General features: G+C 44.3%; 1 protein-coding gene across 3 annotated transcripts; it reads left to right on the top strand.

Moving 5' to 3' along the window:
- Nucleotides 1-772: 772 nt before the first annotated feature.
- On the top strand, nt 773-26122 carry kif26bb (kinesin family member 26Bb). Of its 3 annotated transcripts, none has more exons than XM_085431256.1 (15): nt 773-1039; nt 1229-1573; nt 3401-3850; nt 6115-6236; nt 6346-6517; nt 11649-11858; nt 12203-12296; nt 14733-15004; nt 15699-15876; nt 15989-16127; nt 16444-16603; nt 16724-19799; nt 20685-20854; nt 22376-22526; nt 24276-26122. In XM_085431256.1, exons 1-15 carry the CDS (start codon nt 977-979, stop codon nt 24473-24475), a joined length of 5802 nt encoding a protein of 1933 aa, XP_085287382.1. In that variant the 5' UTR covers nt 773-976; the 3' UTR covers nt 24476-26122. The 3 variants fall into 3 exon arrangements, with proteins under 3 accessions (XP_085287382.1, XP_085287381.1, XP_085287383.1); XM_085431255.1 differs by having other exon boundaries at nt 16721-19799; XM_085431257.1 differs by having other exon boundaries at nt 16721-19799; nt 20685-20840; nt 24276-24389.
- Nucleotides 26123-26592: the final 470 nt, after the last annotated feature.

Here is a 26592-nt window from a genome sequence, read left to right as displayed (position 1 = left end):
TTTCAATGCACAGGTTTTATTTTTTTTAAATGTATTTATGTATTTATTTATTTTTTGCAATTTATTGCTTAATATTGTTCAATTTATTTAAAAAATGGATTAACCTGTAACAACACTGATGACTTTAGTTTAGGCAGATGATCTGGTGACCTCTACAGCAAGCAGACAGAAGAAGAGGACAAACACACATTTTAAAGTTCACTAATAATAATAAATAAATAAATAATAAATCACACAAAACGTTGACTAATGAACTTTGTCCCAGTATTCCAAAAGCTGTTTTTCCATTGAAAGAATAAAATGAAAAGAAAAATAACGTTTCTGTTAGCTGGACTTGTTACACATACATGACTTTTCTTTGCTTAAAGCACTTACAGTAAAATAGGTATTAAGTAAACACTAACTTATCATGTATTAATAAATTAATAAATACATTTCTGAGACATGGATTTCAGTTATTTGGAAATATTGTAGCTATATTTGCAGTTTCTCGTTGATACCATTGCTGCTAAGGTGAAAACAAACATTGTAAGAATAATGTGGATAGATATTTCCGCACACGTCTATTCAGGCATGTTGTCGGACTGTTCCGTTGTAAGAAGGTGCAGTGACATTTGCGGGACAGCGACAGTATGTAGGACATGAATCACGTCAAGAAATACAAACACTCAGCCGCCTGCTCCTTTTTTAAGGTTTCTCCGAGCAGCTGCTCCGTGCTGCCTCCCTGAGGAGCTTATAATAAATAGCCAAGTGACTTCATGAAGTGTTCTCCCGTGCGCTCTCACTCATTCTCCACTGTGCCACTGCCATCACTCCACATCTTAGAGACTGTGCCCAGCATTTCAGCTTGTTGTAGTTTGTTTTTTTAGGCGTTCACGTCAGTGGATATTTTTGCACCAGGTCCAGGATTGGCAACAATAACAGAAAATGCCCCCCGCCTTTGTTCGGATATCTTTTTAAATATTTACAAGTTGTCATGTCATCTCTGACTGGAAGAGGAAGAGAGGGGTTTCCAGCCTCGATCAGAGGAGGTCTCTGGGTAAGTCCGATTTGTTCGTTTTGGGCAAAATTTGTTAGCATTTGTGGGGTTTAGAGTTTCTTGAGAGTACTGTTGCACTAGAAAAAACAAAACACTTGGGTGTGGTTACAGTAGTCCAAGTCGATTGATATTTAATTTCCCCCTGCCAAAGCCCACATACATCCTTATTTATCATGATTTATTTCTCAGAGCGCAGAAGTGCAGCATCACTTTGAGACCGCAGGGAAGGACCGCCAGCCCAAGGAGCGCCCCTCTCCTGTGGGTGCCGGAGGGTCCAGGGGCGACCCATATCGGAATATGTGCCAGAGAGCAGACGATGTCCCGTCTTACAAGTCCCTCCCTGGATCTGTAGGAGACCGCATCCGGACAACCATGTCCTTTAGGACTATATGTAGAGGAGGCTCCATGTCGGCGAATCCCGGCTTTGGGAGGTCCGATCGGAAAGTTGCTCGTTGCGAGAAGTGCTCAGCGACCCTTGTTGCTCTGAAGAAACAAGCCCTTAGCCTGGCTGTTCACCATCACTTCTCCTGCAAGGTCAGTGACAATGATACTGTGATGGGGATCAAGTGGCAGTCGTGACAGTGCAGCCGTGTGCTTTCGAAGCAGTCTATATAAAATTTCGTGTTTGGACTCAACAGACAACACGTAACTGAAATGAAACAGGAGCTGAAAGCATATGGATGCTTATCAGCAGGTGGTACTGGTGTATATTTGTTACATTAATTAAAAGAAATGCACATTCATATTTTTTGTGATGCAATTTAGTGACAAAAGTATTCACAAACTTGCTTTTTCCTCTCAAATAACCTCTTTGGGTATGAATATTGTGAATTGAAAGAATAAATATGCATGAAAAATGTTAAAAGCAGACATGAATGCTTCAGCGAGGGCCGATAAACTCTAATAAACCTGCTGTGAAAACATTTTATGACACTTATGTCACACAGAAGCATAACTGGTAGTTCCTTTTGAGGCTATAGTGGTGATGCTTAACAAGTGTTCTAAGGCTCATGTGGGACCTTCTTTAGAAGCGTGCACGTTTGCACATTCATCACCACCAAAATCCATCATTCGCCAAAGTAAACCAGTGACATTCCTGCGCCAGTGGTTTTAAATGGCCATGAATATTTCATGGCGACATCCCTGTGTCATCTCCACAGTTCTCTCCATTGAGGGAAGGCTATTTATTTTTGTCCTCTTAAGTGGGATGGGGTGTGTCATGTTTTTGGAGACCACAGGGAGAGCAGGAGGAAGATGGGAGGCACCGTGCGGCCACAGACGTGGTCAGTAGAAATCTGATAAGCCAGATCTAGCTGCTCGCAGGTTTATTGATCCAAGCGTGATTTCTCAGTAGCATCATGGGTGTATAACGTCATCTGTTAAGATGGAGTTGCTGCTGTCTCTGCAGCACCTTATACTCTATCTGTCATCAGTCTAACCTGAAATTCAGTCTGGCTTATTTTTGCCTCTTTGATACATCAGGATTATTATCCCTATATATTATTTATGAGGGAAGTTTATTTAGCACCAGCTGTTTCAGCACGTTTAGGCTTTGAGTGAAATTTTGCAACATTTAAGAGCTCCTGTTGAACTCCTGTGAGGGAACATCGGTCATTGTAGTGTGTAGGAGGGAAGGAGAAACAGTGTGTGCTGGATGCTGCTGTGTGTGTCTTTCTCAGGATGAAAAACAAGATGATGGTTTTTGATTCCTTCTTGTTAGCTGTGACAGCCGGGCCAGACCTGAACCTCAGGTGTCAAAATCTCTGTTTTAAAGTAGCACGATTTTACTTGTTCTAACCTCCTGTTGTCAGATTTTTCCAAATTAAATTGGATTTTTTACATCCAATCCAGATAGCAGCTGTCTATTACAGTAACACAGTGATGACATGACATTCAGCAAAATGCTAATATTGGCTGAAAAAAGACACACAAACACTGACGTCTCGCTTTTCCTGTTTTGTTTCAGACAAAAAAAGCCCTTCTTCCAGGATGACATGCTAGTCTCCGAGAGTTTCCAGTGAATTGAGATTTATGACATGTTCCATCCACTCGTGAGATGCAGTAAACACAGTTTTTTCACTGGGCTGTTAAAGATCATAAAGACAGTGTTAATCAATACCTCCATGTAGAAAGTGGCTTCCCGTGACTCTGTTCTCGTATACTCAGTGATCATTCATACAGCCAGATATCAAACAGAGCAGATTAGACTGTTACTGTGTCCTAATGTGAAGATTGCGCTCGACTTATCTTATTTTGTCAGTCAATTACAGGCGAGTGTTGTGCAATAATAAAAAGGTACTATAAACAGCAAAGGTTTTTCCTGTCTGTAACTCCTGTTGCCATGTTCTCTCACTTGTGCAGGACTTGAGTGACCTGTCGGCATTTCTTCATGAAAACCTCCGGGTCCATAGTCGGTCCACCACGGACTTCAGAGAAAGAGACCAGGGGGAGTGTGGAGCCTGCGGTACAAACCTGTACCAGCTCAAGCAAGAGGCCATCCATGTGGCTCTGAGCCGGGGTCAGGCATTAGCCAAGCCTTCTTTTGAAGCCAGCCTCAGCACTGGCTCACTGTTTGGACAAATTGAAGCAAAGCGAGGAGACAGGGCTTCGAGGGAGGCTCTGGATCAAAGCCACACTCCTCAGAGCCCACGCAGCCCCAGGACGCCTCAAAGGACCCCACAGACCCTCAGACGAAGGGGGCCCAAGCTCCCCAACCCTGATATGGGCCGCTGGGTGGAGGAGCAGCAGCAGCTGGTGGCTTCTAAATCTGCATCCAGAGCTAATGGTGTCACCACAAACCCTTACCGTCAGGTACCACTATGAGCCCTTTTCTTAGCATTGAATCTCACATACCCTCCTAACGAGCTATATGGGTAATGTGTGCCTTTACGGGTGCACGTGTCAGCGAGCCAGTGATTCATAGGGCCTAATCAGAGCCTATTTCGATCCCGTGGCTGAGTGTGTTGTTCAAAAGTACTTTTGCTAATGGAATGGAATTGGGTCATGATTTACCTCTGTCGCAAGAGCCGGCCGGTCAAAAAGCACTTGTGATCAATAGAGCGGCCGGTCAAAAAGCACTTGTGATCAATAGAGCGACGGTCGTATTAAACACTGCGGCTGGCGAAATATGCATTAGTGTGATAGAAGGTGGTTGAGCGTGTCCTTCCCAAGTCCCCAATAAAAAAAGATTATAAACCTGTACAAGGTGACTGAGAACTGACTTTTCTTTACTCAGTTGGCTCATTTTCTCTGTAAGCCAACAACTAAAAATACCCCAAATCCTTCATTTAATGTAGTTAGTGACAGATTCTAGGACTATATTTGACCTGGTTGACAGATAATATGTGTAGGCATCACAGTTTTCATTTTGCTGAACCACAATGTTATTGTAAACTGCATATAGATATATCTTAGGAGGGTGTCTACAGTGTAAAATTGCTTCAAGGGTGGAGGTTTACCGGGAGCTCTCTCAAACAGCTCAGGGACAAGGACAATTTCATGCTAGCATATTCACTAAAGGAGCTATTCCTAACATTAGCATCCCTGTCACGCTTTGTCTCTGCCAAAGCTAAAAATTGATTTCCATTCACTAATCGTAAAATCTAAACTTAGTCCTGCTTCTGGTACTGATAATAAGCTCTTGATATATACTTAGTGAACTGCAGACACGGGGCAGCTTGAGCTTTTAAGGATCTGAGTATAATGTTAGCATAAAATAAAGTGTGATCTTACATGCTGATAGCACACATTTTTAGAATCCTTCTTAACATCATAAGCATCTGTGTAAGGTCCTTTTAAAAGATTTACCATTTTAAAAAACGGAGTCAGCTCTAGATTGCATTTTCACTCAACTCTGAGAGTTAGCACTACCGGAGTTAGCTAGCTGATAAAAATCTGCTAGCAGCAGTTGTCAAAAGTGGCAGTCACCATCCAGGAAGAAAGTCTGCTTTGTGTACTTTTGTCTGAAATAACAGAGCCATTGTTTGAAAAATGACTGAGACTTTCAATTTATCAGCCCGTGTTATCACTATGTGAGAATACTAAGGAGTGCTTAAATGGACCAAAGGAGTCTTCAGAGATTCTTTTAAAAACTGTTATTTTGAAGGCACGTCTAATCAAATGTGACAATAACAGCGCTCCTGTACTGTGCACGGCTGTGGAAGAAATGATTCGTACGTGTTTCAGTTTGAGAGCAGATCAACTGAGGTTTTTACAGCTTCGGTGAAAGCGAAAGCGTAGGACGAGAAGTGAGGAGACGCAAAGAAGGGCAGAGGGAGAAAGGAAGAAGAGGAGAGAAGGAAATGAAGTGTGCAAGATTGGAGGCAAGGAATGAAAGGGTTGAAGGGAAGGAAGGGCAACGAGGAAGGAGAGGGGAAAACAAGACATCATAAAAGACCGCATGAGGAATTGGAGCAAGGGAAAGTGAAGCGATAAAAAAAAGATTACGACAGAAGACGCGAGTCAAAAAGCAGAAAGCAGAAGGGTTCGGGGAAGTGTGCATTATCCATATTATCTCTGGCTTCCTCATTCCCGACAATGACCGCAGATTTCCTCTGGCACTAATTGGCACTTTGCGTTTGTGATGCTAACAAAAGTTGACTTTGTTATCTTGCCTTAAGAACGAGCTGAGCCGCTGCTGGCTCAGAGGCCTGCAGCACGAGTTCACATCGAGCTGCGTGCAGAGTCGACCACGCCGCTCACACACACAGACACACACTGTGAACTCATGAATGAACCCTAAACGCCCACGCTGGAGCGTTGGAGTGTTGGAATATATTCGTGTAAGGCTGCTTGAGTGATGATGTGACTATGTGTCACATCTGAATCACGTTTTGCAGTCACTGCAGCCTTCACAAACTATCCTTCACACTCCAAATGCAGTTGGCTGCATCTGTAATATGACTAACGGTGTATGTTAACCCAGCGTGCTCCTCTCAGCCTGCGTGCCCTACTTACACAGACGCCCACCTCATGTTCCTCCCCAGAGTAATTCCCGTGATAATAGCCCCTTTTGGAGTGGGTGCTGCAGTGCAATTACACATTTGGATTTTTTAATGAGCTTTTTCCCCCTGCAGGCTACAGATGATGCCTATCAGAGCTGCAGGGATGTCGGGGCTGTACAGACCACCTCTAAGATCCCGCACATATCCAGAGTGGTGTCCATCGCCAACACTGCAGCTATGTCCTTTCTGACTAGGTAAGCCAATATATGCACACCAAATAACGGCAAGTGTTTGAAAAGGATCTGTACTGGCTGCACCAGGAGTTTCCGTGCAATGACACACCCCCTCACTTCTTTCCCGTAGGGCAGCTGAGAAGCTCAGCCTGACACTGAGGAAAAAGGGCCATGCTTCTGATCCAGCTCCCTCTCAACTCTCCACCTGCTTCAGGGAAATCATCCAGAAAAACCCACCGCCCGTCCCCACCTGCCTGCTGCAAGCTGCCACTAGAACCAAGGACTCGCCCAGCGTTGGCAAGGTAGACTTCAAATTCTAGCACATCAAATTGATCTGTACTACACTGAAACACATTAACTGCTCAGAAATCCCATCAATTATGATACTTGGAGGAGAGAACATAATTTAGGCACTTACTAAAATGTGTCATGAAGCAAAAACAAAGCAGAAATTTTAGTGATCACCAGGCTGGAGACCATTACTTACACTGGGGTTGGATAAAAATGCACGCCTGCCTATTTATTTATTTTCCCTCGATGACACGCTGCTGCAGGCCTAAATGCATTTTATAATTTGCTTATGCAGGTCTGACTAAAAAATGTAAAACTGTAACCAGCCACTCATTAATTGTTGCTAAAAAGAAAGTTCACAAGAGAATCAGAATTTAAATGTGTACATGTGTGAGCCTTAGATAAAAGGTTCCCCAACCGTAATGTTCTGCTAACAACCGCTGTTGTTCTAGTATAGACCACCAAAAGGCTTCAGCACTGGCGGTGTGGTTGTCAGAGCAGTAGCCATGCTTAATTTATAGTCCTTATCTTAACCGTGGCTCAGGGGGTCGGGAAGCGCATCTGTAACCGGAAGGTCACCGGTTTGATCCCCGGGTCCTCTGTCCTAGTCGTTGTGTCCTACTGGTGTTGGCCAGAGGTGCCGATGGCGCGATATGGCAGCCTCGCTTCTGTCAGTCTGCCCCAGGGCAGCTGTGGCTACAACTGTAGCTGCCTCCACCAGTGTGTGAATGTGAGAGTGAATGAATAGTGGCATTGTAAAGTGATTTGGGTGCCTTGAAAAGCGCTATATAAATACAATCCATTATTATTATTATTATTAATGGAGTGGAGCAGCCTACGCCGTAGTGGTCGATGTCATTGTTTGCATTTATGCTTCGATGTGTCTGCGTTGTTCTGTCACAATAAGTCAAACTGAGCTAATCTCGTTGAACAACAGTTGCATCAGCACTGCGAAGGGAGAAAGACTGGAAAACAGTCTAAAGTCTCCGGGAACTTCATTTGTTTAGTCGATCACTAACAGAAATATCTAGTCAGCCAATCACATTCCAGCAGCTAATGCATTCAGGCATGTAAACACGGTGAGGTCAACTTGGTGAAGTTCAAAGTGAACATCAGAACGGGCGAGAAAGATGACTTAGGCAATGTTGGCGATTTCGGACATTGTCGTTGGCGCCAGACGGGCTTGTCTGAGTATTTCAGAAACTCTGCTGGGAGTTTCCCTCACAAACATATCTGGGTTTACAGGAAATGGTCCCAAAAAGAGAAAATATCCAACCAGTGGCATTTCAATTGCACAGAGTGGATAGAACGGTAACAGTACCTCAGCAACCAAGATATCTTCGATATCTTCGATATCTTGGTTGCAATGGTTGAAAATCCTCTCTGAACCTACAACATCAGAATATATTTTTAATCCCAGAGGAAATGACGTGGTCACAGTTGCTCCAAGACAGTAAGAACAGTAACTAACAATGTACCTTTGAGCAGACGAGCTAAAGCAGCAGACTGGGTGCCACTCCTGTCAGCTAAGAATAGGAAACTGAGACTACAGTTCACATGGAATCAGTGATGTTCCTTAACAGAAGATTGGACAAATATTGTCCAGTCTGATGAGTCTCAGTGTCTGCTCCAGCAGTCGCATGGTAGGGTCTGAATTTGGCATAAACAACACGAAAGCATGGATCTGTCCTGCCTTGTATCAGTGGTTCAGTCCGTGCTGTGGGGGATATTCTCTTCAACTCTCTGTCCAAATAGCACCAAGTGACCATTGTCTGAACACTACGGGCGACACACGTATCGTTGCTGACCACGTCCATCCCTGCAGTATCCTCAGCAGGATAGCGCACTCAAATAATCTAAAGCTGGTTTCTTGACCATGAGCTCACTCAGATGGCCTCAACAGTCTCCAGCTATCAACTTAATAGAGCCTATCTATCCTGGTATTATGGACCAAAGTATTTCCAGCACTTTATTAAATCTACAAGGAAGAATTAAGGCAGTTCTGAAGGGAAAAGGGGGTCCAACCCACTACCGACGAGGTGTAACATGTGAAGTGCACAGTAAGGGTTAGTCATCATACATGGATCACTGGCAGAATACTGGCTCATCATTTTAAGCAAGCTACAATTACAGTCAATAAGATTTTTCGCTCACTCAAGTGTTATCCTGATCAGTGTACAGTGTTTTCATGGCATATTACTAGCAATAGGATCAATCACAAAAATTGTGCTCTGCTTTGCTATAATGTGTACTTAGAATTCTGCACATCAGGCTAACATGATGGATTTAATGCAGTGCTATAAATCAACTGACGGCCACCACTGGATATAATGTGCAGCATCTACTGACTGCTTTATAATACACACAGACATCCTGCATGCATTATTTAAAAAGGAAAATATATATAGGTTTCACTATGAAATACGCCACTGGGCAACTACGTGTCCTGTATTGTGAGGTATAAATATATAGAATAAACCTGGACTGGTGACTGATTGACAAAGAGCCCACAGGCACCATCTTGGAAGTGTTTTGACCATCCGTGTTGTGGGGTAAGGAGATCTCAGTCAATTTGGACGAGATCCTATATCACCCGTCCGTTGTGATACACTGTAATGTGGTGCTAATGTCTCCATCTTGTTCTCCTCCTCCCTTCTCCTCACCTCCTCAGGGAGAGAAACTCGGGGAGATCAATATGGCTGGGGGCCCTGCCCTCGTCTCATAGATGGACTCCTGGGTGTAGTCTAGAGTTACAGATAAGGGCTCAAATAGACCACACCGCCGGCCACACCTGCTTGAGCACTCAGCTTTGTACATCTAAACGTGCAAGAATATGCATGCGTGTGCGAGTCGAGGAGGATTTTCTCAGCTTGCAAATGGTTCTCCTGAATAATTTAACCCTCATAAAAAGAGTTTGACAGGTGTTCAATATGGTTAAGAAACCACTTCTTGCGTAAGGTATTAAAATCATGAGGAAGGGAAAAAAATCCTTCATGTGGCAGATGGAAAATGGCTTTTCAAATTCAGTCAATGTAGGATGATCTCATCATGGTGTAATGCAGTCCTGTGCATTTTCAGGAAAACCACATTTGAGTGGGTGTCAGAACATACATCTACTTGCAGTCTTGCAGACCTGAATTCAGAAAAAACAATTTTATAATTGGCTTATAAGCCCTAATAGGGTGCGCTGTCTGGTATATGCTGCCTTGTTTTCCTGCAGACCAAGACCTGTGAGCCTTGTTAGGAGCCTGTCAGAATCAGGATATAACTCGATTTAAGAGCTTAAAGCCGCTAAATCTCAGACTTCCTCCAGAGATGTGCATTAAGGAATTAATGTCACGACATGCAGAGATACAGCAGGAGGAATGCATTGTCATGCAGCTGATGTATGATGTATGAGGCGGTTGTGTAGTTGCTGCACTGACTGAATCATGTGGTGTGTTGCAGCCTAAAGGTAATATGCTTTTGTTTCAATTCACCATTTTATTCTTGGTTGTCAGTTCATTTATATTTGATGTCCTTACAAAACAGGCGACTGGTTGTCCAAAGACAGTTTGTCTGTTTAGCTCAACAAAGTTCACCTCCATTGCTTCAGGATCTCAAAGATGCCCTAATACTCTTTTATCACTTTGTTCTGCCCAGGTTTTCTCTTTTCCAGCTGAGGATTTAGACAGTATTTCAGCCGCCTGTTGTTGAACAGCAGGGGCTCAGAGCACAAGTCTGACTTTTCCTTTACTCTTCAGCAGCTGTTTTTGGAGTCAAAAACCTCTGTTGGTAATCATACGTTTAAAAAAAAATGAATGCATAAACAGAACAGACACCATATCGCTGCTGTTTGCTGTCTGTGGTCTGCACATAAATCAGCTAGCATACATACACGCTGTACAGTAAAAGCAGAGTATCTAGTCCCTTTATGCATTTAATAAACTGTAGAGTTTTCAGATAAAACAGTCTGACTCTTTCCTAAAGACTCCATGTGCGGCATGGTACTGCTCAGTCTTGCCTCATTGGCGTTTAGATTAAGATCTCATTTTGTTGGTACCTGCTAGCATTTAGCGCTGTATATTTACATGCTAGCATCATGTTAGCGTTCAGCTTTTTAGCTTAGACTGGACAGTAGCAACAAATACATTATAATGCCATTATAATGAGGTTAAAGCATTAAATATTAAACAATACAGACATTTTACAGTTTGCCTGTAGCGTCATGCCATGATGATATGGTGGCTAGCACTGCAGCAAGAAAGACCTCTTTTTGTTGTTGTTTTTTAAACCCACAGTCCAAAGAAATGCTTGTTGAGGTTAGGTTCACGGGAAATACTAAATTGGCTGCAGGTGACCAGCAATCGTTGTGCTAGGCATGGGGCAGACTGTATCAGCTACAACACAAGGTGATGTGGCTTTTAGTTAATTAGCTGTAATTGTGGCTAAGACCAGCCTGGACGTTATGCTCAGTCCATCAGGTTGTAAACAAGACTACGCTACAAACAGCTAGAGGATATATGAAGCCTTGCTCATCCGTAGTGTTGCTTTACCAAATATTAACAAGAGCGTGCTACCATATTCACAATGCTACAACAAGCTCTCACATGCAGTACTGATGGCTGGTTAGAAGTCTTACTCGGGTATTATAGATTCCCTGATTAATGGAAACTTCAAAGCAGCATTACACGAATGGCTGTTTCCCCCCAAACTCAGGTTAAAAATGAAAGTAAAATAAAAGCATTTAAATGACTCTAAATTCTGCTCTGTGATTTGAGGACGCTTGAGTCTGTGTAACCTCCTATAATTGAATGGGAAGGCTTTTCTGACAAAGCACCCATATCTGATGAGCTGGGAGTGAGAATGGGTTGGTGCTGATGCTGCAGTGGGTATGTCCAACCTTCCTCTGATATTTGATAATTTCCCACAAACAGCAGGGCGTACAGTTCATACAGCAAACACAGAGCGCAGCTAAAGCTGATGGAAACTGCATTTTTGGGTAAATAATAATTTGAGATTAAGCTCATGCTCTTTGCAATCTCATGACAGCTTTTCTTACTGTTATTTTTTCATACAGTATTTTTCAGTTGGACAGATATTTTGTTCTGTACTGTGTCTAAATTTCATCACGACTCTGTTTCCATTTCCTTTGGCGAACAGGTGAAAGTCGTGCTGAGGGTGAACCCATCGCTGTCAGAGAGCCAAGGCCAACCACCTGTTCTCCGGATCGACCCGTCCAAGAAGAGAGTAACCATAGTGGAGCCGGTCACCAAAAGCCATCAGCGTGCTACCATGACACTGGGCAGGGATGGCAAAAGTCAGCTGAAGACCTTCACCTTTGACAGTGCATATCCTCAGGAGTCAAGCCAGGTGTGGCTCTGTTGCAAAGCATTTAAATATGACTTTAGTTGTTTCTATGGTGATCAGGTTGGCAGACAGTGGATTGTGTAGCATTACATGTATACAGCACATATTCCCTCCTCTTTATCCTACACTGTTAGTTTCCTCTCTCTGTCTGATGACCTGAAAACTGATAGGCCCTGGATAGCCACCACAATTACACAGTCCATCAATTACATTCAGCCTTATCCAAGCTCTGCTTACAGTATCTGAGCCCAAGGGAATCAGTCTGCATCCCCGTTCTGCTTTGCTCTTGCTCTGTACCGAGTGCGCTTCTTCACAAGCTGCTCGCTGTCCTTTGTTCTCTCGACCAGGCCGAGGTGTGTGCAGGCGTCTTGGCTGATGTCATCCGCTGTGTGCTCAGCGGCAGCGATGCCTGTGTCCTGGGCTTGGGTTGTGCTGATGTGGGTGAGTAATCGGTCCTTGTGAGAGGCCATGGGTTAAAATCTCAAGATGGGAATGGGATGCTTTTATCATCCCCGCCCCACCTCCTCCTCTATCCCATTGCAATCTTTCAGCCTTTCTTTATCACTTCAAACTCCCTCTGTCCTCTCGATACAAATCTCCAGCCTCCTCGTGTCTTTTGTCTCCTCTCCCAGTCAGTTTTCTCTTTTTTGCTCTTTAAAAAAACCAACAAACAAACATTTCCCTTTAAGTTATTCATCCTTCACCTGTTACTTTATAAATAAAAGCCTGATCATCAGTTATACAGCATGCATGTGTTTGTAAAAGCTTCCCATTGTTTGACGTTTTAGGCAAATATTTCACTTCATTTTGCTGAAGCGCTGAGCAGAAGGGCCTGCAAACAAAGTGGACTGTGATATGTTGCTATTAGAGAGATGGAGCCCTGCACTTAGCGGTAAAGGGGTTTAATAGATTTGTAGCACACACACACACACACACACACACACACACACACACACACACACACAGGGTAAGGACAGGGTCTCCTTGGACCTGCTTTTTCACATGACGCCACTCTCCGTAAATCTGATTGAATTAGTTGGCCAGTACAGACTACATGTGGCCCACGGCCAGGGGGGCATCAATCTCCTCCACAGAATACTATTCTCTCTGAATAACGGCCGCTCGGCCTTTAATTGGAGTAAACCAATTCTCTTATCCTCATTCAATTAGAGTTTGGATAAGACGAGATAGGGTGAAACAAGCCCATGACTCAAGAGTAATGTGGGGCAAAAGTGCACTAGAAAGAGACACAATATGGCATCGGTCCATAAAAACATTTATTTGTCTATTCTTGTGAGATTATATATGATGTGTTTTGTTCGTGCCAATGCTTTCCTGCAATTAGCCCCATTTCAAGACTTTGCTATAAATCTGATTATCTATATATCCATATATAAAATCTTGCAGATATTTTTTATGACTGATATGAAATCTTTTATTATTCAGTCATTTCTGCCTGCAGTGCATTGAAAGTGAACGTGTGCTCTGTGATGTGCTGTTTTCAGCACGCCTCCTCCCCTGCCTTTATTTCAGTGTTAAGATGTTACAGTTCGATGTTCATTATTTGGCGTGTACTATTTTGAGCCCATGGCCTCAGCTACGACTATGGCCCCATTGTGTTTGGTAGCACACGTGCAGAAGCCAGACGTACAATCATTTTTAGCTGAGCTACCCAAAAACTAACTCTGGCTGATGATGCTTTTTTTTGGAAAATTAAAAAAATAGTTCCCTTGCTAAGTGGAATAAACGACTTGTATCTCCTGTTACGCACGTGAACAGCAGAAGCTGTGATTTTATTTATTAAACAGCCCAGAAAAACTGTTTCTGACAGCAACACGTTGCATTGATATGGTTAGTATATTTTTCAGACATAAATAATATAAAAACTGATTGTGCCACTCAGACTGTGTATTTGTGAATGTAGTGTATATTGTGTGGATGCATACCTTCATGTATGTCATATGTAGTAGGGTTTTCAAAGGACTCAAGGCGGCCCACAGTCCAACTAAGTACACTCTTAATAAGTGCACACCAAAGAATCACAGAGGGATCCCTAATTAGCAAGAAGGTGCTGTTAGTCAGTTGCAGCTGATTCATTGATGATCTGCAGGTGTGAGCACATTTTGACAGTTTGCTGGTTTGGAGCATTCAGGTGTGGTTAACAGAAGGTCACCCAAATGTGTGTAACCCATGCTTAGACGGTGCATAAGAGCTACATTTCAGTTAGCCTCAGTTAGCATGTTAAAGTTAAAGTTCATTAAGGCACTGCTAGAAAGACTGAAAACATATAGCTTGTTTGGATGGCAGCGTGGCTTAGCTTTCAGGATCAGTGTCCTTTGAACAGACAACAGCAAAATGTTGGTGCTTGGCTGTAACACACAGCAACATTTGAGCCAAAACCCAAACAAACACAACAGATCAGTATAAACACCTGATACCAAGTGTCAGACACGGTGGTGGAGGTATGAGGATTTGGGCTTATGCAGTCACCTGGGAACCGAGTAGTCAAATAATCACCATAAACTCCAAACTAACCTAGAGACAAATGTGAGGCTCAGCCAGCTAAAGCTGTGTCATGCAGCAGGCAATGACCCCCAACAGTCAAGGTGACCCACAGTAGAACTTATAAACAAATGCCTGCAAAGTTCAATGAACTTAAGCAATGTTGTAAAGACAAAAATTGTTACACAACATTGAAGGCTGATACACTCATACAGAAATCAATTGGTTTAAATTAATGATTATGGTCTATAATAGCTGCAAGCCATCGAATCTTGGGGTGCACTTCATTTTTCATAAGACCGAATCGAGTCTTGCAAAAACTTCATTTTTATATATAGAAAATCTGTGCATCTATGTGTTCCCCTTCCACCTCAGGGTCCTGGTCCAGCATGGTGGGCAGTGGTGAGAACATTGGGAAGCTCGGCTTGATTCCTTGTGCCATCTCCTGGCTGTACAGCGCCATCGAGCGCCGCAGAGAGAGGACGTGGACCGATCTCAGTGTGTCAGTGTCTGCTATCGAACTGTGCTGCGGAGAGGAGGACACGCTGAGGGATCTGCTGGGGGAAGTTGTTCCATCATTAGGCAGCATCCACGACAGCCCGAAAGCCCACATTAAACTCCAGGAGGACCCAGTCTACGGAGTCCAGGTAGAACTGAAGGTTTTTACCATTAAGAGAAGGGATTGTTAAACTCCTGTGCCTCCCTTACCTCTGCATCGGCACGCTGTGGCCCAGTGACCCACATCTGTAGTAGTGGAGTTACTGTTGTTGGCATAAAAGTCTAATAAATCTTCATAAACACAAACCCAAAGTAGACAACAGGGAGCAAAGGTGATACTGTTTACTGCAGATAGGAGACAGCAGCAGCAAAACCCCCGTTTAAAGTTATTCTAATTGTTTCAAAAGAGACAGTATTCTCACGTTACACGTTCATGCCAACTAGATTAGTTAGATTAGTTGTCTGTGGTGCTTGCGAGCTGGCGTGAGTGTGTGCCCTCTGGATGTGAGAAACTTTTATTCATCTTTATTTAGACAATAATGGTCCGCACTGTGTTGGAAAAGATAATGGTGCTGGGAGGGAAACCTATTATGCTGCACAGCACATTATATCTGATTACACTGTGTCTGTGTGTGGGCGCCACATCCTCTCTGTTCTTTCAGTCAACACTTGAAGAATGACTGAAGCCCGAATGTTTTGCTGCTGAGACGAATGACACAAGATTCATTCTAACAATATTGAACCTGTTTCAAAATGAACAGTGATCAGCAACAGTGGGATAAATGTAACAGATGAAAGGGCTGATTTTACAGCAAATGTGCATCTGCTTCTTCTCTCCTTCAGCTACACAAGCACAACCGGGTGAAGGCCCCCACTGCCGAGCGGGCTGCTTCCCTCCTGGATGCAGCCGTCGCAGCACGTCGGCACAGTGACTTTATTACGTACCTGTGTGACAGCTCCATCATGTTCTTCACCCTTCACGTGCAGCCTCCACGTACAGAGAGCAGCACCATTGGAAAAGGTTGCAGTGAAATATTCAGAAACTGATTCTAGAATTTCGATATTTTATGATTTGCATCTGTTAAATCTTTTTGCATTACCTCCTCTAAAGTCCAACTGTATCGTTTCCGTAGGTTCCCGCGGCGCCACCAAGTTGACCATGATAGACGTGTGTAGTGGTATGAGGGGTGTCAACAAAAATAAACCCCCCCATTCTGAGCTGGGCCCAATCGTCCTGTCTCTTCTAAGTGGACAGAAAAGCACCGCAAACAAGTAAGAATCTAAAACAAAGGAGGAAAATTGTTTTGTTTTCTTTAACCTATTTATACTCCGGGTTTACAAGCTGCAACACAGGCCACTGTAAACCACCCCAAACTGCAAATTCTTATTGGAGCTCTGATATTTATTTATTTTCTTCTCTTTTTATGTCGATTTATTAGCTTTTTTTTTTGTGCGCTGATGTAACCGGAGCCTCGTCGGCTCGTATGCTGCACTGGATTTGCAGAGATGACAATAAAGTTTACTCTGACTTTGGTGCAGTTAAACCTGCGACCACAGACACTCACATGACGTTGCACTGTTTCTGCAGGATTGGGAAGTTGACGTTGCTCCTTCGAGAGTCCCTGGGCCACACAAATTGCCACACTACAGTAATTGCTCAAATCATGGATTCTTTGACACACCTTCAAGAGAACTTCTCTACCATCCAGCTTGCTTCTCGTTTTCGCAGGACACAGAAGAGGACGAAGGTAGTATAAATGACAGAGTCTAATCATGTCACTCTTTATCTAGCACCCCAAAATTGTTGAATGTTGCTTTGGATTTATAAGACTTATCTAATAGCATCATCCACCTTCATCCGACAGCAGTCTACCTCATGTTCTCCTTGTGCGAGGAGTCTGACTAGAGAAAAAAAAGGGCTGCAGTCGTTCTCCCTGCGGGCGTTCCACTCTACCGATGAGGTAGACGTCGACATCCGTCCTTTTCGCCTGCGTGATGAACTGGATGAACGCTCCAGTAGTGAACAGTCTTGCGACACAGTCATCCAGATAGACTCAGACGGCTCAGTCCACCCCAGATCAGCCCCGAGGCAGGCGCAGCCCGAGTTTGTACCAATCATACCGTCTTTGCACCCTAACAAGGCGGACTTGGACGACCCAGAGTTTGCTGCTCTCCTCCAGGAGCTTCTGAGAATTCCTCAGCTGCAAGTAGAAAAGACGACAGAGTCAGCTCTTCTGGGGCAAACCGACGTTTTGAAAGGAGAAAGGAAGCAACCAGAGAGGGACTGTCTCAAATGTGACACGTTTGCTCAACTTCAAGAACGTCTGGGGTGCATCGATGGAAGTGAAATGACCATGGATGTGCTCAGATCTTCCTTAAAAGGTGCCTGTTTAAATAATGTCACTGTTAAGTCACAGCACCCGGAGGAATCTGTAAAACGCGCAGACACTGAAGCTCCACAGACACTGCTGAATAAGGGGCTGAGCTGCAGTCAGACCTCTGCTGGAGAAAAGCAAACAGACGGTGCTGGAGACAGTTTTCAGAGAGAAGATTCGGGTTTGTACGACTGTGAGGAGTGTAGTGCCACCAGTTCCAGCGAGGAACTGCTCAATCAAACTCTGGGTCTGAACGCGACCTGCCGCTCTGAGCCTTCTAACACCAGGACTCTTAAGTCAGGTAATGGGGTTTCTTCCAAGCGCTTTAATGTGGATGCAAAGGTCACGGCAGGGGCCAGTTCTCTTGCACTTGAACCTTCACACAAACAGGACAGAGCTGAAACTGCTGATTGGTTCAAAACAGACAAAAGGACCTCACCAGTTGGCAAAAGCTCCCCCATATCTCCTTCTTCTACGTGCTCCTCTTCACACTCCCTGGCTAAAAGTGTTGTACTCGGAGACGTCCTAAACAGTCACCCCAAACAGGATGTTAAGGAAATGAAAGCCACGATCACAGTGACCGTTCAGCAGCCGCTGGACTTAAAAGGTCAAGATGAGCTTGTTTTCTCTATGGTAGAAGAGGTGACCATCAGTGGAGCGTACGACAGAGCAAGGACAGGTGGAAATATTATTTGCATCAGAGACGGAGCTCATTCACAGGCACACGCTGAAGACTCGGCTAGTTCTCAGCCAATCCAGATAATCAGCAACGTCAGCGAGGAATCTGCAGCTCCAGGCTCCTCTGGTGCTCCCGAAAGCTCTGCTGCTCATCCTGCTGGCACTGAAAAGTCCCAGCATCAAGTCAGAAGGGAGAAAAGGGTGTTGCCTTCATTTATTAACCCCATGTTGATTAATACAGACTTGGATTGTGCCAAAGACAACGAAAGTCACTGTGAAACTTTAGCAGGAGTCAGGTCAGAATCAGAGTCCATTAGAAATACAGCTCGATGTTCAGAACACAGGGAGGTCCTTCAGGAGAAGTGTGCACCTGTGGCTTCTCAGAAACATGTCAAAAAGACTGACAAGTCTTGTAGCCAAATGTCTTATGAGCCAGTCGTCTTAGAACATTTGAGTTTTTGTAATAAACCTCCAGACAACAAAACGTGTGAGCAGACAAACACAGACAAGGCCCACCCCAGAGACCGTGGGCATGTTTACTCCTCGAACACTGCAGAGCTTTCAGAGGGGACTGAGATCACATGCAGAGATACACCCAAGAGGACTGGTGAGTCACCTGGTTGCCAAGAAACCATCCTTTGCTCCTATTCAACAGGTAGCTTACCTCGAGCATGGCAAAGTGCCAAACACCAGGATGCCCACCTCGTAGACTCAAGGGGGCTGACATCATCCACTCCCTGCAGCCCAAGGGTAACTCTCGAGAGGAGGAAGGCGAGGCAGCACTCCCCTACTAACCACAACCTCTATATTTCCTCTCCTCAAAGATATGGAACAGACTTCAAACAGGATCCTGGTGCTACTTTCAGGAAGGGTATTGGATCTGTGATTGATAAATCCACTTCAGCAGTAAAACGTGATAATACAAGCAGGAGGCTCAGGTCACCGATGGAGGAGAGTGGCAGGCTTTTCAGTGCCAAACTACAGCAGCTGGCTAGACGGACGAGCTCTCTCGGGCGGATCCCAAGAGACTTTCCAGCCCTAGAAAGAGGCGGCAGCAACGCTTCTGTGAGCTCCAGGGGAAGCTCCAGGGGAAGTACTGAAGGAGCTTGTAAGTCTGGCTATAAAGGCAATTTTGAGGGAGATTGTACCTTTCCGAGGGCCAGCAGGAGCCCGAGGAAAAATCCTCGGTCTGAACATCATTTTTTCCCGTCTGAAAACCCTGCGACTCAGTCTTCTAGGCATATCCACTCCAAGCTTTCTGCTGTGGGAAAGCTCAAGACGTCTAGCCCCAAAGTCCGTCGATCGTCAGCTCCTAGCATCAAGAACCCCGGCGTCTCCCACAAAACCCTGCAGGACTCCATCAATCATAGTGCCAGTGTGTCTCCAGACAGTAAAACAGTCAGCCACGAACGCACATCCTCCTTTTTCCCCTCTTCCCCTCCACGGTCTCATCGCTCTATCAGCCGGACTCCAAGCCAGAGCTCCACATCCTCATCCACAAAATCTGCCATTCAGGGATTTGTTAACGGTCGCCTCTCAGACTTTCTCAAGGAGAGGGCCCCCAGTCCCACTACAGGAGGATCGGACCAAACGACCTCACTGCCCTCCCCGTACAGTCAACTGACATCTCCCCGCATGCCCGATCACCTGAGTGGGCACGCAAGTGACACCACCAGCGTGTTGAGCGGCGATTTACCACCAGCTATGGGGAAGACATCCCTGCATTTTTCTAACAGAAACAGTTTGGTGAGCAGTGGCTATGACAGCATGGTGAGGGACAGCGAGGCCACAGGCAGCAGCACCTCAGCCAGAGACTCAGTCAGCGACAGGAGCGGCTCCCTCCTCAGCGCGGCTCGCAGCGGCCGGCCGTCTCGGAGACGAGGTGGTACAGGTGAGAGCGCCTACGATTTTTATGTAATGAATTAAATGACTTTCACTTTTGGAAAGTTTTCAAGTTTGATTTATAAAGCAAACAAAAACAAACCAACAGAAGCTCAAAGCAGACGTTCTTATGCAAACGTTAGCGCCGCTGTTCGCCAACGCCAGCTTCATGGTGACATGGCTGGCTCATAATCTGACTGCATAACATATTAATGTGACATTAATGAAAGACGACATGTGTGCTGGACGCAGCCAGACCCAGTTTCCTCGCTGGCATTAAAAGCCAGATTGTGTAGGAAGTCGCATCATTAATACATGAACCCAGGAAGGATTCTCACTGATGGAAACAGAAAACGTTTGTGTGGTTGTGTTACACAGAGGGGTGTGTGCGTGATTATGCACGCTAACAGAGTTATGTTGCAAACACACTCACTGTTGTGATGATGATGGAACAGCAGAGGAGACACGACTTGAATAAGTATATGACTCTTAAATAGTCCCCTGAAATAATACACTGTTAACTGCTTTTTGTGCGTGCGCTCAGTTTGTCCTCATGTGTCCTCTTCTGTAACTAAAAGCTACAGTTTGAAAACATAAAGCACTCACTATCTTTTCCTGCACTGGCAGACTGACTCAAACTGAGAGTTGCAGTAATTGTGTCTCCGGTCTTGACTTCTGGCAGCTCTGCGGCTGCACTTTGGCCCGAGGCAAACTGTTGTTCCAGCAGGAACCACATACGGCAGCTCATGAATCGTTTCCTGCTGTAGCTGCCTCGTCTGTAAATGTGTGACTCACTGTGACTTTTCTATTTAATGCTCAACACTCACATTAAGAACCAAGAAAAGTCCACTAACATGTGCTTCTGCCTTACATGTGTTGGCGCTCTTGGCTCCAGGTACTCAGCAGCGCCACCTTTCCCATGATTCACCTCTGACCCTGAGACGCTCGGCTAGCGGTCTGCGGTCTCGCTGGATGGATCAAGGAATCCCAGAGGCCTACGAGATCAAGGTCTATGAGATCGACAATGTACAGAGGATGCAGGAAAGAGCAGGTGCTGGCAAACAGGTGCTGGGTTTATTTTGATTTTTTTTTGTTGGAGGTTAAAGGGCATTACATAATAAACAGTATGACCTTTATAACCTCTGCGAGCAACGAGCGAGAACAGCCACAAAAACAGGATTGTGGTTGTTGTTTTGTTTGTGACGTAGAACTCAGTTAGTTCTCTTTTTGTATTCGAAATGGTAAGTAACCATTTTTTGTTATGGAATAAAATGCTGCCACAATATCATTTTTTGATATATTAAATGGAATAAATTGAAATGATCTGCCGTCTCTGTTGCAGAGATTTGAGGAGACGCCGCAGATATTGTGAGGCGAGAAACCTCAGCTATGGTGTCAACTTAACAGACCACAGCGAATAAGAGTAGAATAAGATAAATAAAATAGAAATATCCTTTATTGTCCCTCACTGGGGAAATTCACGCGTTACAGCAGCAAAGTGACAGACAGCGTGCAGGTTCCCACAAAGCTTCGAATAAACAAGGAATAAGAGTCCCGAGCAAATTTACAACATAAGAAACACAAATACTTTACAGTATTTTTAAACAGCAAAAAGTGCTTAAAAACAACAACGACGCACTACTGACAGTAATAATGAGGTGCCTCCAGTGTCTCGAGGTCATAGATTAACTCGTGAAAATTATATTCCAAAAACTGGAAGTCGAGTTATTGAGCAAATCACAATTTAACCCTGTGTTTGTACTGAGCAGCTACAAGGTCTTCATACCTTTAACATATATTCATTTCCACCCATTTTAAATGTAATGTGTGTCTCATAAAACTTTGTTTTCTTATATGATTGATGATAAATGTGGCACATTTTTTCCTTCTGCAACGTAGTCCGAAGAATATGAATCCAGTAAACATATTAAATGGGAGAGAAATACAAAAGGAGTCCGTCGTGAGTAAATCATAGACAGAAATGTCTTAGGAGACCAAACATCTCCCACTCGTGGGAGTATTTTTGCACGATGCTGCAGAAGAAGAGCATGCTTGATAAGCTGACTGTGTAAACCTCGCATAAAAGACCGTCTGGCATTTAAAATGCGCTTGATAGCAAAACAGGGTCCATGTGGTGACGTAATGTCCCACGACGAGAGGTCTGGCCCCGTGAGACGCCTCCCTGTCTCCACCAGTCTCAGGCAACTTTGATACAATTTTAATGACCACATGGGGTAAACTGGGTCAGTGCTGCAGCGGCGAACAAAGACGTAGAACAAGCAGAGCAGAATGGAGGTAAAACACCAGATTTTAAAAACTGTAAATATGGATTTATTGACCCCCCCTCCCCCCACCCCCAAACGACTGCCATGCTCCCCCCATCTCTGCCCTAACATGATGTTTATATGAAGAGCAGCTGAGAGGTGGATGCTGTTTTTCATTAAAACCTACAAAGTACTCACATACAGTATTCCAGGGCTCATTGTTTAAATGGTGAGAGTAAATTAAATTTACTTAATTTCAGCTGTGTTTTAAAAATCTTTGAATAAATAAAAAAAGTGAAAAGGGTTGTGTTTCTGCTTTCAGGGGCCCACATGCTTCAGCGCCAAGCTGAAGCTCCTGGAGCACCGTCAGCAGAGGATCTCCGAAGTCCGAGCCAAATACAACAACCTGAGGAGAGAGCTGGAGCTGGCCAAACGCCGCCTCATGCTGGAGCCCGCCACGTGGAACCACGAGTGTCAGTGGAGTTTCTTTAAAAACTAACTGTAACTGTTATTGCTAATATCTGAAAAGAGTAGTCGTCATCTAGATTTAGCTTCCTCGAACAGCCTTTGGCTTCCACACTTCTCCCTGCCTTCCATTAATGTCTCTCTCAGTTCCAGCGACAACAATGAGCAACAATATCTAACAGAAACGAGTCCACTGGTCACCAGCAAATATATACAGTCCCAAAAGCTTAAGACCAGTTGAAAAATGGCAACAAGCAAGAGGAGGAAATGGGCATTAAGTTCATTAAAAACAAACTGAAACAGGCAATTTTTGGCGTGATCAACAACAACGGTGGAGCCATCGTCATCACTGAGTTCATGTTTGGAACTTTGATTTCTGTTTTGGGTTTTTTCCAGGTGTAAAACAGCTCGTTTCAGTTTAAGGACTGTATATATATCTTTGCATAGTACTTTGCCAGTGACACTGATAATGAGCAAGCGTCCTGAGCTTAACCAGCTAGCCACGGTGTTAGGTAGCAAAACTTCACACAGGCGATATAAAAACACGGACATATCCATCAGCAATCGCTCAGTATCAATGAAGTCCTGTTGTGAACCTTAACCTTTCACTACCTTCATCTTAACTTTTGAAACCAGAAGCTATGCGTGGCCGACCTGACCGTGAAATCGAGGAGCGCTGCACACTCAGGCTAGCCTCCGGGCTTACCCTGAGTCACTGGACTTTACTTTCTGACTCTGAGAAGGACCATAGTGTTAAAGTCATCAAGACTTGTTGGTAGCAGCTGAGTCCATATAATTAACAGGAGAATACATTTAATGGTGTTAGAGCAAGAGAACAGAGAAGACTTCATTATAACATGTATGTACCCACAGGGACGCCTCTGCTGGCCGTGATAGGTAATACAGGTTTAAGGCACTTCCTCAATGGCTTCATTTTTTAGACTCAGAAGCTATGTTCATCTTTTATGTACAGTCTGTGTTCACACCATAATAAACACCCGGGCTGGTTAGCGAGCTAACTCTAGCGTAGCTATGCAATGTGTATCTGGCAAATCTGGTGCCAACATACTGACATACTGGTACACAGCTTATACACTGGTCTCTCAGCCATTATAGGCTATAAAACACAGGCTACAATACAAATGTACTTTACTGTTCTGGCTCGTACTAGGCTTGCACACAGATGGAGAGCATCTCATCTCATCTCATATCGTATCGTTTTGTAGGACCTGTTGTAACATTTCTGTATAGTTTAGCCATAAAATAAATATGAAGACATAATTCTGTAACTGGGTGATTTTGCTTGAAAGGTGACTGAAATGATTAAAACATGAGCAATCAGCTGATTAACTGGTTCAATGACTAATCATCTGAGCTCGCACTTCAGTGAATAAGCAAGTAATCAGCTTGTTATATGCAGCAGGCTGTAGCCTCCTTTTACAGGAGCAGCATCCACACTTCTCATTAGCACCATTAGTAATACCCTCACCAGCATGTGACATTTTATATTATGCTTTAATCACAGAGCACGTGATGCTGTTAAGGAATAAGAGGCTGTCACACCAACAAACTGCCCTGCTGGCAAAGCAGTTCTTACAGTATGAGAATGTTTTGTAATGCAATGATGACTTTTGTGGGTCTGAGAAAAATCTACCATGTGAACTTTGACCTCCACGATTTCATTCATCCTCCTTTTTGCTCATACAGTAACACACAGAAGTATACGCGGCACACTGACCCTTATTGTCCTTCCCCAGTCGACCTATGGCAGACGTTCGAGGTGGACTCCCTGGAGCATCTGGAAGCACTTGAGTTGGTGACGGCGCGGCTGGAGCGCAAGGTCAGCCTCTGCAAGGCCAACGTCATGATGGTCACCTGCTTTGATGGTGTCGCCGGGAGACGGCGTAAGAAGAGACGGCGAAAAACGGCAGATCATAGATTCACAGAGAGATACTGACCTACTGGCTGACATATATGTTTCTTTTAGACTATTATGTAGAACTTGTTGATTATCCATGAAGTTATCTCGGCACTCAAGACACAGAGGTGAGATCACCTCATGTATACACTTGTTATGTTTTGAAGTAGCACACTGCCTCCGGTCCCCTGGTGGGAATTCCTCTGCGGCATTTTAGACTTTCAAAAAAATCCAACTAACCTTTACTTCATGTTTTCCAGACAGTAGTTGCAGTTAAATAACCTATAAAGATGGCAGTATATTTAAAGCCATCACATTCAAGCAGCATCTAATGCTAAAATATTTTGGTGCTAACGAGCTCGGTACCACAAAACTGCTGGCTCCAATGTTGGACAACGGGAGAGCCTATCATGTGTAATGAAACAGAAGCAGTCCAAAGTCTGTGTCTGCCATGGTTCTCAAAGAAATGACTCCACGTCTGATAATAACACTACACAACAACTGGCACTCAAACCTGTCAAAATGTGCTCTGGTTCTCGAAAGGCTCTGCGACCGTAGAAATGAGGGATTAGATCCTGGTTCTCTGGGAAGTCTTTAGGCTCAGCAATATCATTTATGTGAATACCATCTACACATCTGTGCAAAACGGCTCAGGAGGCAACTACAGCTCCAAATGAAGCACTTTTGTACTCTGCTAAGCAATTAATGAGAAACTGTGATAAGTGGACGATCCAAATTGTGCTTTTCTTAAAGCCATTTTCACACAAAGCTTTATTCCAATTGTCTTTGTCTATCGCACGCTTTGACATGCTGACTGGAGTCAAGGCTCCAATGATCGTCCGATTAGTGGACTGGCCTCTCTACCTCCTGAGCCACAGCTGTTCCACTGGATGCAAACATTTACAATACCTCAAACTGTCCTTCTACAACAAACAGAGCAAAGCGAGGGAAATGCAACTGAACGTGACGATTATGTTCTTCAAGTTTCATGTGCTTTGCTGTTCTTCTTGATTTGATTGGTCAAACCAATCATGTACTCAGCCAACACGATGTCTTTGAGTAGCAACGTGATCAGCCATCGTAGAGCAGAAGGCGGTGCAGCTTTCACAAAAAGGGAATATTATGCCACCAATGATGCCATTGTGTAAATAGATTTTGGTGCTAAAACTACAAAAGTAGTGCATTTCCTTATTTGTAACTAATGTAAATAAGTAAATGTTTAGCAGGGATCTCAGTGAACTGTTGAATGAGCCATAAGGGAACAACGGTAGTGTTTGTGTAAGTTACACCAACAGAGAGGTCGGTGATCAATACACTGACTGTAAAACACATTAGTAAGTGATTGGAAGTAGAATAAAAGAATGCAGATTCTACTGACAGTGTAATGGAGGAGTAATTACTTTAAAGGAATAACGTCACGGTGTCTGAAGAGCCCTGTGGCTCCGAGCCACGACCCAAAGTGATCGGTGAGCAGTGCTGGGATGTCTACCTGGGTCGATGCGTTTAAATATACGGGAATCGCACACACGCACACACGCTGGATGTTTGTTGTTGTGAATCGTATTAATCAGCATGTTGTTGTCACTGTGAATAAATGAGCACAGCACTCCATTATGTTTCATGTGTGCAGAGACTGTGCATCCTTTGATTTGCAAAAATTAAAAGTGCTGTGCTGCTCCTGCTGCCATCACATCTGGGATCTTGTCCTTACTGGTCACCAGAGCCTGTTTTTAAGTGTGCATGTGTGAGTGCATGTGTGTGTGCATGTGTGTGTGCGTGTGTGAGTGTGTGTGTGAGTGCGTGTGTGAGTGCATGTGTGAGTGCATGTGTGTGTGCGTGTGTGAGTGCGTGTGTGAGTGCATGTGTGAGTGCGTGTGTGAGTGCATGTGTGTGAGTGCGTGCGTGTGTGCGTGTGTGAGTGCATGTGTGTGAGTGCGTGCGTGTGTGCGTGTGTGTGTGCATGTGTGTGTGCATGTGTGAGTGCATGTGTGAGTGCGTGTGTGAGTGCGTGTGTGTGTGCATGTGTGTGTGCATGTGTGTGTGCGTGTGTGAGTGCGTGTGTGAGTGCGTGTGTGAGTGCATGTGTGTGTGCGTGTGTGAGTGCGTGTGTGTGTGCATGTGTGTGTGCATGTGTGTGTGCGTGTGTGAGTGCGTGT

The sequence above is a fragment of the Copadichromis virginalis genome, linkage group LG15 (assembly GCF_057382275.1).
Source record: "Copadichromis virginalis isolate Kocher_CV1m ecotype Utaka linkage group LG15, C_Virginalis_male_GT1.1, whole genome shotgun sequence".
Lineage (NCBI taxonomy): Eukaryota > Metazoa > Chordata > Actinopteri > Cichliformes > Cichlidae > Copadichromis > Copadichromis virginalis.
Note: the sequence above shows the minus strand (reverse complement) of the source record. Positions and strands in the feature narration are given on the sequence as shown.

Bases quoted from the DNA above. Each gene is read 5' to 3' on its own strand.
- kif26bb (XM_085431255.1), top strand. From the start codon at position 977: ATGTCATCTCTGACTGGAAGAGGAAGAGAGGGGTTTCCAGCCTCGATC. The intron at 11,859-12,202 runs GTGTGGCTCTGT...TCTCTCGACCAG, and splicing joins ATCCTCAGGAGTCAAGCCAG to GCCGAGGTGTGTGCAGGCGT. The intron at 19,800-20,684 runs GTGAGAGCGCCT...TCTTGGCTCCAG, and splicing joins TCGGAGACGAGGTGGTACAG to GTACTCAGCAGCGCCACCTT.